Source organism: Gorilla gorilla, chromosome 9, assembly GCF_029281585.2.
Source record: "Gorilla gorilla gorilla isolate KB3781 chromosome 9, NHGRI_mGorGor1-v2.1_pri, whole genome shotgun sequence".
NCBI classification, from domain to species: domain Eukaryota; kingdom Metazoa; phylum Chordata; class Mammalia; order Primates; family Hominidae; genus Gorilla; species Gorilla gorilla.
This window is the reverse complement of record NC_073233.2, coordinates 26,769,498-26,784,023: the sequence shown is the minus strand read 5'-3', so window position 1 is coordinate 26,784,023 and position 14,526 is coordinate 26,769,498. Positions and strand designations below refer to the sequence as shown.

General features: G+C 39.8%; 1 protein-coding gene across 4 annotated transcripts in view; it reads right to left on the bottom strand.

Annotated features, from left to right (window-relative positions):
• Positions 1 to 13,475, bottom strand: part of PRMT3 (protein arginine methyltransferase 3) — a 125,609-nt gene extending 112,134 nt beyond the window's left edge. For 2 of the 4 annotated variants that reach the window (XM_055356603.2, XM_055356605.2), the window contains exons 1-7: positions 12,949 to 13,417; positions 12,569 to 12,704; positions 10,904 to 10,986; positions 8,459 to 8,508; positions 7,718 to 7,820; positions 4,763 to 4,922; positions 3,004 to 3,148 (exon numbers count right to left, since the gene is read on the bottom strand). In XM_055356603.2, the coding sequence (XP_055212578.1) occupies positions 3,004 to 3,148; positions 4,763 to 4,922; positions 7,718 to 7,820; positions 8,459 to 8,508; positions 10,904 to 10,986; positions 12,569 to 12,704; positions 12,949 to 12,976 (705 nt within the window). In that variant the 5' untranslated portion in view covers positions 12,977 to 13,417. Of the gene's footprint in view, positions 1 to 3,003; positions 3,149 to 4,762; positions 4,923 to 7,717; positions 7,821 to 8,458; positions 8,509 to 10,903; positions 10,987 to 12,568; positions 12,705 to 12,948 lie in introns of all 4 variants that reach the window. The other 2 variants (XM_031016434.3, XM_055356606.2) reach the window with 2 other exon arrangements.
• Positions 13,476 to 14,526: the final 1,051 nt, after the last annotated feature.

Below are 14,526 nucleotides of genomic sequence, written 5' to 3'. Positions count from 1 at the left end.
TGAAGGTAAAGAAAAAAGTTATATACTACAAATTTTACATATACAAGCAACAGTATGTTTTTAATTTACAAGCTCATAAAGGTGGACCAAGTGCATGAGACAGGTGCAGATAGAATAAAGAGAATGCAGCAAAGAAAAATTACTGAAATTTCACTTTACTAAATGGTACTATGATCTGTGATAAATGTACAACAGAATGAATAATGTTTCTCTTAAAACAAAGAAGACCGATGCATTTCGGATTTATAGCGTTAGCCAACGATGACTCTTCTTCAAAAAGATAAAGTAGCAAGGAATTCTGAAAGTTCATGTAATCTATCCCTCTATCAATTATATCTCTGGAATTCAAAAAAGGTATCTTCATCTTACCTAAAGAAATAAGATCACAAACTACTTTTATTTAAAATTATAATTAAAACATGTACCAAAAATAGTGTCATGGAAAGACATGAAGCCAAGCAACAAAAAATCCAAATTATACTCTATAAAAACAAGGCCAATTCCAAGCATAAAAATATGTCCTGTAAATATGATTTCTCAATTTTAAATGATTTATAAAAATTAGGTAAGATTCTAGTGGTAATATACCTTGAACAGTTTATGTGTGCTAAGAATCGTTCTAAGAAACAAGAAATAAAGCTGTGATATAAGGCTTGCTTCACATTCATCCAAGGCACGTAACTTGGCAAAATGCAAATGAATAAACAGTTCTTTTTGAATCAACTATCCATATGTCCTATAGACATTTAATCAAATCATTTCCAAGGGGAGGAAATTACACTGCACAAGAACTAAAGGAAGCTAAGGCACTAAGAATGATATTTAAGTGATTCTCTCAAAGGGAAAAGGTGGCACTGGAAACTTCAAGTTGGAACTTCTTAAATCTATACGTACATTGAAAGGAGTTAAACGTACCAGAGCAGGTGTGAAATCTTATGGTTACTGACATATAGATACAAGTGTCCAGGATAAAGATTTGTAAATGGTAAGTACTCAAACTGAATTTCCCTGATGATTGTACTCACAACACTCAACACTCTACTGAAAGTTTCGGTGACCTTTAACCTGTCTGAAAAGCCCAACACAATTTCCATACCAAAGGAATGAAAGGTTTATGGTATTTAAGCTGATGGGGTGATTTAAAATGACAAACATGGCCCTAGATAAACCTCTTTAAAGAAAATATTCTAAACATAAAAAAATTAATTTTAATAAAGAAAATGAAGCAAGTCAATTTCTTTTCAACAAATTCACTGAGACTTAAAATAACGTATTACTTATAATATCTATTATTTATAAGGTTATGCCATTACCTACGTGACAACAAAAAGCACAACCATGACATGCAATTAGTAATGACATGACAATGTTTTAAAAGACCCCATATAAGTATAATTACCAATTACCAAACTTCTATTCTGTGATCCAGCAAAACTGAATCAACAAAATATATACATGTTATCAAATATCCCTGGTTAGCTTAAATGCCTATGCTTCAGGGAAACCATAAAATAAAATAATCTCTGAAAGAAGGATTTAGAAAGGGATATTTTGTTTGTTGGTTTTAAGAACAGGTAATGGTGGCATCTAAAATTCAGCGATAAACATCTAAAACTTTCAATTTTATGTTCCAACATTTATTTTACTCTATGTAGATATTCTCAATTTCACTGAACTAAAAATTACATCTTCCTATTTTACAATAATACTTAATAAAATGTATAATTATCAAGTATAGCTAGAAATCAACTTCTATTTTATATGGATATTACCGTTATAAAAATTAAAACCAGCCAGATTTAAATACAGTCACATGTTGCTTAATGCTAGGGATACTTCTGAGAAATGTGTTATTGCGTGAACATCATAGAGAATACTTCACAAATGGAGATGGTATATAGCCTACTACACACCTAGGCTCTGTAAGATAGCCTATTACTCCTAGGCTACAAACCTGTACAGCATGTCACTGTACTGAATACTGTAGGCAACTGTAACACAATGGTATTTGTGTACCTAAGCATATCTAAAGATAGAAAAGGTACAGTAAAAATATGGCATTACGGTGAAACCCCGTCTGTACTAAAAAATACAAAAAATTAGCCAGGCGCCGTGGCGGGCACCTGTAGTCCCAGCTACTTGGTAGGCTGAGGCAAGAGAATGGCGTGAACCTGGGAGGCGGAGCTTGCAGTGAGCCAAGATCGCGCCACTGCACTCCAGCCTGGGTGACAGAGCGAGACTCCATCTCAACAACAACAATAACAAAAAAAAATATGGCATTATAGTCTCATGGAAGCACCATCACACCAGTCTGACTGATCAAAACACTAGCATGCAGTGCACAACTGTACCTAATTTGACCAATTCAGGAAATACTCCTATATGTCAATTATTTCAAATGTAAAAAAGTTACACCATAATAATTGTGAGATTTATAATTAAACTTTATATCAAAGAATTATTATTGGCCCAAACAAAAGTCAGTATGTCTATTTAAAACACTGAAATTAATCATTTCCTTTACACGTTAAATGGTAATATATAATTTAATCCATCTAATTGTTCCTATTTAATAGCTGCCCTTGAGAAGACTAAAATTGTCGTTTTTCCAATATTTTAAGGAAAAAGTGATTTCATAAAAAGATTAATGATTTTAAATGGAATGTACAAATGACTGATGCCTCTGTAATCTTTTTTTTTTTTTTTTTTTTAAAATAGAGACAGGGTCTCACTATATTGCCCAGGCTGGTGTCAAACTCCTGGGCTCAAGCAATCCTCCTGCCTCGGGCTCCCAAAGTGCTGGTATTACAGGCATGTGCCACCGTGCCCAGTCTTGTAATATTTTCAACCCAAGATAAGCTACCAAGCACCAAAGAGGTGTTTAAAAAGCAGTTCTCCCCACCCAAAAAAAAGAGGTCTCCTATAGTGCACACATATATTAAGAAAGAACCTGTTCTATTTTTCCTTTAGTATGGATTTGACGCATCTGTGTTCTTTTCTAACCTTTAGCATTTCTTCATGTATCCCATAATGCCCGTATGAGCTGAAATAAACACCATCCTCATCCTCCTGGAGGTCCGCAATGACACTAGTAGATGACGAGCAGGTTCTGACATCTGTGTGCATCACAAAATCCTGAGCAAATTGTCTGTAATCAATTTGAAATACACCCTTGAGACAGGTTTATTGGACCATGAATAAAGGAAAGGCTAGAGGTTGAGGAAGAGGAAAGGGGAGGGAGTACAGTGTGATGAGTCTTCTAAATCACATTCTATCTTGAACAACTGAAAGCTCCCCCTGCTGGATCTGAAGCAATGGCAATATTCAGAAACAATTATACGCACTCCTTCTACAAACCACAAAAGCAATGCCAACCGCAGATTATAGCTCCTTATGTCTTTCAACTGAACAAATAAGCATATCACTTTTATAATCCTCTATTATTTCTATTGTTTTAAAATCCTTTTTTAGCAAATGAATAAATGTCGTTTATTTCAGCTCTATTAATATTCTTTAAAACCATATTATTTCTTGGGAGTATTATGTAAGCAGAAAGTAGACCCAAATAGATAATTATTTACATACACCAGCACCACCCACTCCAGCTCTAAAACTTAGATCCCTCTCAGATCATGACATATTAGGAATCCATAAGGTATATAAAAGGGAGAAGTTCAAAGGGGCAAAAGGTAGAGCTGGTGTTGGTTACTTGGTTACCTAGCATAAAAATTCTGAAACAGGGAAGAGGAACTACAATTGGCTCTATTATCTTTTTTGCTGGACATTCATTCTGGCAAACCATCAGATGGGTACTCAGGCAACAGCAAACAGCTTACAAATCCAACAGGAAGGCCTGTGAGGTATACTTGTCAGAAATGCAGAATCTCAGGCCCTATTCTCAATCTTCTGAATCAGAATTTATATTTTAACATGATCCCAGTTGATTCCTATGCATATTAAACTTTGAAAAGTACTACACCAGTAGAATGCTAATTTATTCACTGGAAAAAACTGTCACCGTATATCTGGTTTTCTGGGTTCATACTACACCATAATTACATTTTGATTCCCCCCCACCGACCCCACCCCGACAAAGTCTTGCTCTGTTGCCCAGGCTGGAGTACAGTGGTGCGATCTCAGCTCACTGCAACCTCCCCTTCCCGGATTCAAGCAATTCTCCTGTCTCAGCCTCCCAAGTAGCTGGGATTACAGGCGTGCGCCACCACAACCCGGCTAATTTTTCTATTTTTAGTAGAGACAGGGTTTCACCATGTTGGCCAGGCTGGTCTCAAACTCCTGACCTCATGATCCTCCTGCCTCGGCCTCCCAAAGTGCTGAGATTACAGGTGTGAGCCACCGCACCCAGCCTACATTTTGATTCTTTAAAAATAAAAACTTCAACCCTGTATTTTCCCCAAACCTCAAAAAGATTAATCCTTCCAACTTTAAAAAACTAGGATAGAAAAAGTAAAATGGAGAAATCAACGCAAACAGGAAAACTGAAAGGAAGGCAATAAAGAACAAAAACATTCATGAGGACAACATTTGTCAGAACATACCAGAATAGGTAAAACTATAAGATTTTATATTAATTAACTATATCCATAGTGTACAAAAATGGTACATATCTTCAACAGTATGAAGATAAAATATCTACATTGTACTTTCCAGTATATGAAATGTTCTACTATATTCTACTTTGCCATTAGGTTGTATTATTCTGGAGATCTAAACAATTAATTTTGCAAGACTGATAAATTACTTCATTTTTTGCAGATCCTCACGTGCTCTAGCCAATGCGGCTTCAGCAGACAGTGCCCTGGCTTCCATATGTTTCAATTTTTCAACAACAGATGTATTTTCACTGAGTCTGTTGGGGTATGAGAAGGGTACTGACACCGGTTCATAAAGATCTTCTACATCTAAAGAAATAAATGGACATTATTATCAGGCCATCTTATAACAATAAAACAAGTATTAATATGTTAGGAATAAATATGCCCTAAGTTTCTACTATGTGGCCAATTGAGAAAGATTAGTGAAAGTACTTTTAATTGAATATTAATCATCTTGGCTTTGCACAGTGGCTCTTGCCTGTAATCCCAGCACTTTGGAAGGCCGAGGCAGGCAGATCACTTGAGGCCAACAGTTCAAGACCAGCCTGGCCAATTTGGTGAAACCTTGTCTCTACTAAAAAAAAAAAAAATACAAAAAGTTAGCCAGGTCTGGTGGTACGAGCCTTTAGTCCCAGCTACCTGGGAGGCTGAGGCAGAAGAATTGCCTGAACCTCGGAAGTGGAGGTTGCAGTGAGCTGAGATCGCACCACTGTACTCCAACCTGGGCAATACAGTGAGACTCGGTCTTAAAAGTAATAATAATAATAATAAATATTTATCATCTACACTATTTTAATTTGAATTCAAAGAGCATGCTGTTAGTCTAAGTTTTTCATTAGCTGGCTAAACTGAACATATATTTAAATATTAATTATTAATTATACTCAACCAAATCCAGGAAGAAAAAAGTAGAAAGAAAAAAACCTAATATTTATTGATCAGCAGGTAGCTTTCGAGTACATCATTACATCTTGTTTTATTCTCAAAACACAGTTAAGATGTATTTATCCCTATTTTAGGCAAGGAAAAATAAATTTCAGAGAAATGAAGTGACTATCCTAAAGTTATATATCTGTTTATGGAGGAACTAAGATTTAAACCCAAACCTGCCTTCCCAGCCCACGTTCTTGCCATTACACAAAGCCACCTCCTAGCCCATGTCCTTATTGTAGCAGGTATTAAATTCAGATATTGCTTAAGGGAAATCCTGCCATATATGACAATATGAATGAACATGGAGGACATTATGTGAAGCAAAATAAGCCAGACACAAACAGACAAATACTGTGTGATCTCACTCTTGTGTGGAATTAAAAAAAAACTCACAGCAGCAGAGAGTGGAATGGTGGTGGAACTGAGGAGATGTTGGTCAAAGGGTACACACTTTCAGCTACAAGATGAGTAAGTTCTGGGCATCTGTCTATTGTAAAGTGACTATAGTTAAAAATACTGCACTGTGTACTTGAAATTTGCAGACAGTAGATCTTAACTGTTCTCACCACAAAAATAAAAAATGGAATGTGAGGTGATGATGTTAATCAGCTTGGTTATGGTAATCATTTCACAATGTATATGCATATCAAATCATCACATTGTATACCTGAAATGTACACAATTTTCACTTATCAATTATACCTGAATAAAACTGGAGGAAAAAAAAAACATTCCTAAGGACAGTGTATAAAGAATTCTACACATTCAATAATTTTTCATCCTGGGCAAGGTGGAGTGAAATCTATACACTGAAGTCTTATTGCTGATATTATTAAATATCCTAATTCCTAGTATTTAATTTTAATTTCACTTCTCTACAAAGAGAAGTTAATATATGTAGTTAGTGAATTTCACAAAATCAGTGTCCATTTACTGATCTAACTTTCGGATCAACTTAAGGCAGTGAGCAGTGCAAATATTACATCTTCCCCTCAGGATAGCACTGGAAGAAATGCGACTTTGTAAACATTCCTATTCATTTTTTAATTGTGAAGACACGTCCTTGGAATTAGGACAAAATAGCTAAGCCAAACGAATGCATTATACTATAAGAGACTACAGCCTAAGTTGAATTCTTGTTATAAAAGCAGTGCAGGGTGTCACTAACTTCTCATCACTGTGGCAGAATATTGAGTCACTGAGGTTTAAAAACTGCATCATTCACTATCTAATTCACCAAAAATTAATGAGCACAACAAAATATTTCCAAACTATATAAGGCTGGTATACTGTATTTTCTACTTCCTACTACAAACCTCATTTTGTATTTTGATTTTAAAATTCTTCAAACTGTTTGGCCAGTTTCTGTTTTGCTTTCTGCTGCAATAAAAATTAGTCATAATAAAAACTTTTTAATGTTAGGAATATGCAGATAATTATATATTAAAGATTAAACTTAGAGATTTGAAAAAAGAGGATTCAGTAAATATTAAGATTCCTAACTACAATTTGCTAGAACAGTCTAATTCAAAGGCCTAAACCATATTCAGAAAGATGAACATCTACATCTACCTTCTGTCTCAGGATGTTCAAATCACCTGGATACTTCTTTCGGGCAGAGAAGAATTACTGCAAAAGCTGACCAATTTTTCAGTAAAATATAACAATTATAAATGTGTATAAACCTCACATAAGAGCTCCAAAATATATGAAGCAATTAAAGGCAAAACCAGATAATCTTTTGATCACAGAGTTTTTAGTTTTTTTAGACAGAGTCTTGCTCTGTCACCTGTATCCCAGGTTCAAGTGATTCTCCTGCCTCAACCTCCCGAGTAGCTGGGACTACAGGCGCCCGCCACCACGCCCAGCTAATTTTTTGTATTTTTAGTAGAGATGGGGTTTCACTGTGTTAGCCATGATGGTCTGGATCTCCTGACCTCGTGATCTGCCCGTAGCCTCCCAAAGTGTTGGTATTACAGGCGTGAGCCACCACACCTGGCCAACTATTAGTTTTTAAGCAACTTAACTTTTCTACTGAAACTAACTACCTGATGAAGCATTTAGAGAATTTTAAAAAGCATGTCTTTTCCTAAAACACTCTACCTCCATTTTGCCGTTAACAAATGGCCTTATGTTAACTAAAGGAGATACACTTATGTTCATCTTACCAAATTGAAGTAAAAGGTCATCTTCTAATACTGGCTTCAAATACTCTTCTTTCTCCCAAGGCACTGGGTTGTATATGGAATTCATGTACTCAACTGTAGGATTCTGGATATAAAATTAATCTCATGTTTTTTTCATTACATATAATCACAAAATCCCCTTAGTAAAAACTACAGAAATTAAACAAAAAGGAAATCATGTTTGCATTACACAAAGTCAGTATGTCTCTAAAAAGTCTACGTGCCTGTCATTTCATTAACTTGCTGGATGATTGCTTAATCAGTAGTTTCAATGCAGAGTTTTTTTTACTGTTTGGATTTGGGGAAAGCGTTGTCATGTCATTAAACATTCATTTAAACAGGACAAAAAAAAAAAAAAAAACAAAGTATCTGGAAAAAAACAGAATAAAAAAGAGCAACCAAAATACTTAAAATCACATGAGAAATTATTTCTGATTTTACAGATCCTGTCCATCAGTATTTCCCTTTATCTGACACTGAATTACTTTTTCACATACACCGATTCATCTCTTAAATGCAGTGAAAACAATATTTGTTAGTTATGGTAGACATTTACATGGTGCTTTCTGCTGTGCTACCTCCTAATGTCCCTGATTCCCCCAATATGATGAGTACCAAATTTAATGCAGTTCCTCATATTCTTTTAAATAATCAGTACACTGACAGTCACTGTAGCATTTCTTTGATTTCTAAATGAAATTATAAATTAAGCTGTCAACTTACCTTAAGTCTAATAAAATTTATTAGCTTAATGTATCCATAAAATTCAAGTCCTAAAGGGGGAAAAAGATAATTCACCTATGTTAACATAATGAGTTTTGTTTAACTGACCTGTTCTATAAAGCCTTCTCTGATTAAACAATAAAATAATTCTGACCTCTAAATTACTACTTATATTTTGAATTTTATTAAGAATTAGAAGCAGTAATACAATGATACTTCTGAATATCTTGAGAAGCAGCCATAGATGACAAATTAAAGCTTTTGTAGTATTTCTAAAAAGATGGGAAACTGATTTTTAAAATTCTACTCCTCCTTTGTCAGAACAATACAAATCTGGAAAATTAGATCCACATTTTACCAAGTATTTGGCAACTGATATCAGAGCTGAAAGTATTAAATCCCTAATTTTTATGGTGTGTATCAAATTATAATTTTGCCAGGACATGGTGTATACTAGCTTTTACATGAAGTTAAATGATGCAAGCCCAATAAGGCTTGTTATCTGGTTCTCGTATCTTTCCAGAAATGAAGCAGCATTTAAAACAAAGGAAAGCAGTAATACATCCAACCAACCACTTATTTGTCATAAGACTCTTGTTATGAGAAAGCTTTCATAGTATACAAACCCCCTATATCGGTAAGTAAAAAAAAAACAAAACAAAATTCTATCTTAAGTATGATTCTAATACTTTAGAAATGCAACATTAAAAACATTAAGGCTGGGCACAGTGGCTCATGCCTGTAATCCCAGCACTTCGGGAGGCCAAGGCAGGCGGATCACCTGAGGTTGAGAGTTCCAGACCAGCCTGACCAACATGGAGAAACCCTGTCTCTACTAAAAATACAAAATTAGCCAGTGTGGTGGTGCATGCCTATAATCCCAGCTACTCGGGAGGCTGAGGCAGGAGAATCACTTGAACCCGGGAGGCAGAGGTTGCAGTGAGCCGAGATCGTGCTATTGCACTCCAGCCTGGGCAACAAGAGCGAGACTCCGTCTCAAAAAAAAAACAAAAACAAAAAACATTAAAAAATGAGGCTGTCATTTATGCCTTACGAAAGTACTTGCAGTTGAATTTATGATTTATAAACATGTGATACCACGTATTTATCTGACACTGAAACATCTGTTAGTATTTGCTATTCTTCAATAATGTCCCTTCTTAGTTGTCAACAAGTATAGGGACCAAAAAACCTATTCTGCATTTTTTTTTTTTTTTTTGAGACGGCGTCTCAGTTTGTCACCCAGGCTGGAGTGCAGTGGCATGATCTTAGCTCACTGCAACCTCCGCCTCCCGGGTTCAAGTAATTCTCCTGCCTCAGCCTCCCAAGTAGCTGGGACTACAGGCACATGCCACCATGCCCGACTAATTTTTTGTATTTTTAGTAGAGTCGGGTTTTCACCGGGTTAGCCAGGATGGTCTCGATCTCCTGACCTTGTGATCCACCCGCCTTGGCCTCCCAAAGGTTGTCACTGGGTTAGCCAGGATGGTCTCGATCTCTTGACCTTGTGATCCACCCGCCTTGGCCTCCCAAAGTGTTGGAATCACAGGCGTGAGCCACAGCACCTGGCCTATTTAGTTAATTTTATTGTAGTATAGCTCTTCTACATCCATTTAAACTGGAAGGCCTTAATTGTAAGGCAAGTGTGTTTAAATAAAAGTTTCAATAGAAACATCACCTGAGTATTTTGCATATCAACCTTAACTTCATCACTCTTTTTCCAGTCTCTACCAAACTTTGTATAAAACTCAGTCTCGTAGGCTGTGAAGTTCATGTCATGCTTTGAGCTGATTGTCTTTTTTCAAATGACCTGCCTCCTTTTTCAAGTCCTACATCTACACTTGCTCTCCCTAAATCTAATATGTAATCACATAAAATGTAAAAATGTAATCACATGCCAAGTCTGTTTTTGTTTTTAGTTGAAAAGCTAATATAAGCTTAAATACAGTGAATCTTGTCTAGAAGAGTGACTTATTCATCTTTTCTCAAGGACCACTTGTCAAAAAAACTCCATTTCCACAAGATGTTGCTGTGTGATTTGCCATATTAAACTCGTACAGAAAAGGGTCTGAAAAACCATAAAATCTGAACTTACATTTCACAGATTTTTTTTCTTTTTTTTGAGAAGAGTCTCACTCTGTCGCCCAGGCTGGAGTGCAGTGATACCATCTCAGCTCACTGCCACCTCTGCCTCCCAGGTTTAAGCAATTCACCTGCCTCAGTCTTCTGAGCAGCTGCTATTACAGGTGTGCGTCACCACACCCAGATAACTTTTGTATTTTAGTACAGGTGGGGTTTCAGCATGTTGGCCAGGCTGGTCTTGAACTCCCGACCTAAAGTGATCCACCCACCTCAGCCTCCCAAAGTGCTGGGATTACAGGCGTGAGTTGCCACGCCTGGCCAAATTTCACAACTTAAATTGCCTTTATTCTAAAAACTACTCACCGTGTTTATGAACCATGCTGTCAATATTAAACTGATGCTCAGACTTACAGTGTGAAAATGTTTCTTCAGCAGATGTGAATAACCTGAAAAATCAAGCAATAGCTTCATGGAATAGTCCCCTAAGAAGTCTAAATACTGATTTCATGTTACATATATACTTTTTTTTTTTTTTACTCTGCTGGTTTCTAGTTTTACTTCCAATTAAGAAAAAACACACACACTTGTATCTGAAAGGAAGGGAACCCAGCACTTTTAAAGGGAATTAGTACTTCTGAGTCCCATTTTATACCTAAAACCAATTATCCTTTAAATGTCAAAGTGAATTTATTTGTCAAATAATATCACTGATTTTATCTAAAGGCTTTTAAGAGAGTTCCCTTTGATAGAGTCTGTTTCTCTCGAGTCATACAATTTCTCTACTTGAGATTCTTTTCTCCTCTAAGTGTCAACTCTGCTTTCAGAGGCTTTGAACTGGCACAGCTCAAACTGCTTTTAGAAATAAAGCATAAAATGTAATTTTACAGCTGGCATACTCCCCAAGTGCCTTATTTCAAAAGTGATCTTGTAGTATTCCCAACGTACTTGCATCACAGACACTGTGAGGATCAATCCTCTTTATTATGTGACATGCAAATCTGAAGGCTACTTAAAGACAGGAATACACAGCAGAGAAGCTGTATACCTTATCTATATTCCTAACACATGTGGAGCATTAGTTTTCCACAAATGTTTACCGAGATAGGTTATTTGGACTATTTCTGGAGGCTATCACAGCCTCTGCACCACTGGTGCTCAATAAATATTTTATGACAACTAGAATATATACAGGCATTCTATCTACCCAATGGGGCTACAGATGAGAACACTAACGCACCACCACTCAGCACCATGCCCAGATACAGGGAACACTGGAAAATGTATTAAAGTAACACTGGCCAATGCCAACCGGGCCTCTTTCATGCCTACTTGCCTAGGACAGGAGCCAAAGCTTCCCAAGACTAACAGGCAGAATTTTAAGTGGCAAGAATGTGAGTTTGGAAATAAGCACACCACAGCTTTGTGACCTTGAGCAAATTATTGATACTACAGTCTTTTTCCTTAAGTGAAAAGTCCTACTTAAGTAAGGTGAACTTCCTTCTTAGACTATGGAAACCGCTCAAATAAAAAAGAAATGTTTCACCTGAGAAGCTCTGTACTGGTCAAAGTATTAGCATGGTAAAGCCGGAAGGCTCCGTAGGGATTATCTAGTTCAGGGTGGCTGCCAAATATGTTACTCATTAGTAACTCGTTAGTAACTTCACTGTTACTTCCGATCTTGTCCTCATAAAAACAATATTCTTAGACCCCATCCCTGACTTGGAAGGATTCAGGTGCAGGGTTCAGTATCATTTTGTTTTCAGCGTCTCAAGTGACAAGATTTGGGAACCACAGATTCAATGCACTACTGGTCAAAAGCTTGTAGTACAATCGGCCTTCCAGTTCACGGTTCCCCCTCTCTACTACCGAGGGTCCTCCTTTTCCACAAGCCCTCACCCCAGACCGGTGGTTCCAGAATTCAAAGACAGGCCACTCTGGCTTGCCTCCTGCCCGAACGCGTTCCTGGGCACACAGACCCCACGCGCCCGGGCACCCTAGGGCAGAGGCCAGGCGCTGAGGCGGACGAACCTGTTACAGAACAGGCAGGGGGTGTGCTGCTTGTCGTGGGGGAGATCTGCATCGTCCTCATCCTCCCAGGCGGCCTCGTCCGCGCTGTCCGACAGTTCTGGCAGGTCCTCCTCATTCTCCACAGCGCCCCGGCCGCCTAACACACACACACAACAATCAGATCGGCCTCGGACACCGGTGAGGCCCGGGGGCTCGAGGAGCAGGTGAGGATGGGCTCTCCTCCGCCCCGTTCGCCCGCGGCCCTCACTCAGCACCTCCTTCATGATCCCTGCGAGCCCCCCACCCTGCCCGGGCCCGTGTCCCGGAGGGTCTTCCACCGGCCCCACAGCGGCGAGGCCTGGGGCTGGACGAGCCGGGTGCTGAGGGGCCAGGGTACCCACCGGTAGCGCCTGACGCTAACGAGCACATGGCTGTGGTGCCCCGAGAGCCCGGCGTGTCTGGGGGCGGGGACCGGGTTGGGCAACGAGCGCGCGCAGCAGCCGCCGACTCCAGGAACGAGCGCGAGCACAAGCGCGAACCCGCGGCGGGACCGGGGCTCCGGAAACTTCGCAGACCGCCGGGAACGCCGAAGCGCGCGCGCTGGCTCGCAATCGCTTCCGGCCTCGAAGCGCCGTGCGGGTCACGTGAGGTGGAGGCGGGGCGAGAGCGGGGGCTCCGCCTCCTCCTGCCGCAGGGTTGGCGCAGTCCGCGCTGAAGAGGCGCGCTGATGACGGTTAATGTTGCAGCCCGGAAGATGACTTTTGTGTCCTCCTTGGGTTGCGGCAGGCGTTAGTGGGAGGTCGCGGCCCGCTGCTCTGAGCCCCAAGGCAGAGAGACGTCGCTGCGGTTTTGCTGTTGGCATCCTGTCCTCTGTGCGCCCCTTTTTCCTGGGATGAGCGGTTAGCGGAGGGGCGATCGGCCCATGACGCCCTCTGGTGGCGGAGGAGGCCAAACGCTGGAGGCTCGGCTGGTTTCTAGGCTCCCAGGTCCTGGAGGGGGTGCAGCTGGCGAGAGGGAACGAACTGCATGGGCCAGGGTGGGTCTACTGCAGGGACAGATAGGTGTCAAACCCCCCAAAACGGATTTTAATCTTTGGTTAAGTGAGGGCGTGAACTCTAGAGGCAGCCTGCTGGGTTTGAATCCTACTCACGTCACTTTGTGATCTTGGGCAAGTTACTCGACGTCTCTCTGCCTCAGTTTCATCAAATACAAAACAAGGATAATAACTGCACTTGGGCAGGGCACGGTGGCTCACGTCTATAGTACCAGCACTTTGGGAGGCTGAGGCGGGCGGATCACCTGAGGTCAGGAGTTGGAGACCAGCCTGGCCAACATGGTGAAACCCTGTCCCTACTAAAAATACAAAAATTAACCAGGTGTGGTGGCACGCGCCTGCAATCCCAGCTATTTGGGAGGCTGAGGCAGGAGAATTGCTTGAGCCCGGGAGGCGGAGCTTGTAGTGAGCCGAGATTGTGCCACCGTACTCCAGCCTGGGCAACAGAGCAAGACTCCATCTTAAAAAAAAACCAAAAAAAAAAAAAAAACCTGGACTAACTTCAGAACTACAGTAAGGATAAAACGAGTTAATACACCTAAAGTGCTCAGACATAAGTGTTAACTTTGTCCTAAACAATGGAAAATGGTTGAACTATTTAAGCCAGGGAGTGATGCTCTCAGATGTGTTGAGAAAGTAACATTCTGGCTGCTGTGTGGGGAAGAACACAAATGTTCCCCTGCCTGCCACTTCCCTTTCTTCCTTTCCTTGTATCTATTCAAACCATAGAACTTTTTTTTGTTTGTTTTTTGAGACGGAGTTTCGCTCTTGTCGCCCAGGCTGGAGTGCAATGGCACGATCTCAGGCTCACCGCAACCTCCACCTTCCGGGTTCAAGCGATTCTCCTGCCTCAGCCTCCCGAGTAGCTGGGATTACAGGCATGCGCCACCACGTCCGGCTGATTTTGGATTTTTAGTAGAGACAG